The 1,710-nt window shown below is 42.1% G+C and overlaps 1 protein-coding gene across 1 annotated transcript in view; it reads left to right on the forward strand.

The window, feature by feature from the left end:
• The window catches only part of SCLY (selenocysteine lyase), a 39,700-nt gene that overhangs the window by 11,673 nt on the left and 26,317 nt on the right, over window positions 1-1,710 (forward strand). Inside the window, exons 3-4 of the mRNA XM_012648823.1 lie at window positions 566-730; window positions 1,032-1,132. Of these exons, the coding sequence (XP_012504277.1) occupies window positions 566-730; window positions 1,032-1,132 (266 nt within the window). The remainder of the gene's footprint in view (window positions 1-565; window positions 731-1,031; window positions 1,133-1,710) is intronic.

The following is a 1,710-nucleotide window of genomic DNA, read 5'->3' on the forward strand; positions in this document are numbered from 1 at the left end:
TTTTACAAATAGGACTGAACTGTCAGCAGCGCTAGGTGGCTCACGCCTGTAATCCTAGCACTCTGGGAGGCCGAGGTGGGAGGATCGCTTGAGGTCAGGAGTTCAAGACTAGCCTGAGCAAGAGTGAGACCCTGTCTCTACTAAAAATAGAAAAAATTATCCAGGCGTGGTGGTGCGCGTCTGCAGTCCCAGCTACTTGGGAGGCTGAGGCAGGAGGATCGCTAGAGCCAAGGTGTTTGGTGTTACTGTGAGCTAGGCTGATGGGATCTATCTGGGGTGACAGAGCAAGACTCTGTCTCAAAAAAAAAGAAAAAAAGACTAAATAGTCAAAAAAGTTTGGAGACTACTGGTCTGTCTATACACTAAGAATGGTCACCAAATTTTTCAGAATTCCCATCCCAGGGCGTTTCTCTCTCTACCACATGAAGTATGGTTCCTGTGTTTTCCTATTAGCCAATGAAACTGGTAATAGCTGGGATGTAGAGCCCCTATTTGAAAGCAGATATGTCCCTGAGACAGTAACCTTCTGAGTTCAGGTAGTACCTAGGGTGACCTGCGATGTGAGGTATGGCATTGGAATTTGTGTTGAGGAGTTATGAAGTTCTGTTTTTGCTTATTTTTGTTGTTTTGCAGTGTGATCTTAAGCAAATTATTCCACCCTTTCACTCTCCTGTCTTGATGACTGGGAAGCAAGGCAGATGGCCACAGCTTCCCTCTCCTCTAGCACCCGGTAAGAAGAAAGCATGTCTCAGGGAACTGCAGGGTTCCCAGGCATCCTCCCGTATTTGTTGCTGGATCTAAGTTACTTAAATTTCAGCAGTTTTCACTGACTTGCTAATGTCTTACTGCTGCTCCTTTGCTGAGTTATTTCTAGGTTGTAGCATGTTGTAGTGTTCACATTAATGGGACATGTTTCGTCTTAGAATTGCCCACTCAGATGTTTTACTCCTTTGTGTGTGGTTGTTCGTTTAAATGTGTCAGTTGGACTTGGTGAAGCAATGTTAATGAATTTCCTTTTTTGGTCCCTCAAGGTAGAAAGGCCAAGGATATTATAAACGCCGCTCGGGAAAGCCTGGCGAAGATGGTAGGTGGGGCACCCCAAGACATAATCTTCACTTCTGGGGGCACTGAGGTAAGCTTTCTAAATAGACTCATGTTCTTATGGTTGTAAGTTGTAATAAATGTAGAAGGTGGTTTCCTCTTGATATTGTTTTCTTTTTAAAGAAAGAGTAATGCAGGTTTTGCTATATTGCAAATTAGCTTGAGATATTTAGTCAATGTTTATCCTATAAGAAAATTCCAAGTGGCTGATGGGATATTTGTAATATAATGTGTAAAGTAACTTGCTTTACATTGCTGTTTCAACAAAGAGAGCCCCTTCATTTTTGCCCTGGAATCATTCCTTTGAATCCCTGCTAATTTGTTTGCCTTAAGAGTTTGAGGCTTGACCCATTTCAAACGTACTCATTTTAAAACTGATAGAACATGCTCAAAGACACTGTGGTGGGCATCATGGTTTCTATTCATGGGCGTCATGGTTTCAGTAACACTCCGTGTCTCATTTCCTTACTGGGAAGGAAGGCGCAAGGGTCACCTCCTGGTGATTTGGCTAGCCACATAAAAAACTCAAAGGAGTCTATAGCTAGATTATTAGAGCTCAGGACAAAATTTAACAAAGTTTTTAGATATAAAAATCAATTGGATTTTTAT

This window comes from Propithecus coquereli, unplaced genomic scaffold (genome assembly GCF_000956105.1).
Source record: "Propithecus coquereli isolate 6110/MARCELLA unplaced genomic scaffold, Pcoq_1.0 Scaffold295, whole genome shotgun sequence".
NCBI lineage: Eukaryota > Metazoa > Chordata > Mammalia > Primates > Indriidae > Propithecus > Propithecus coquereli.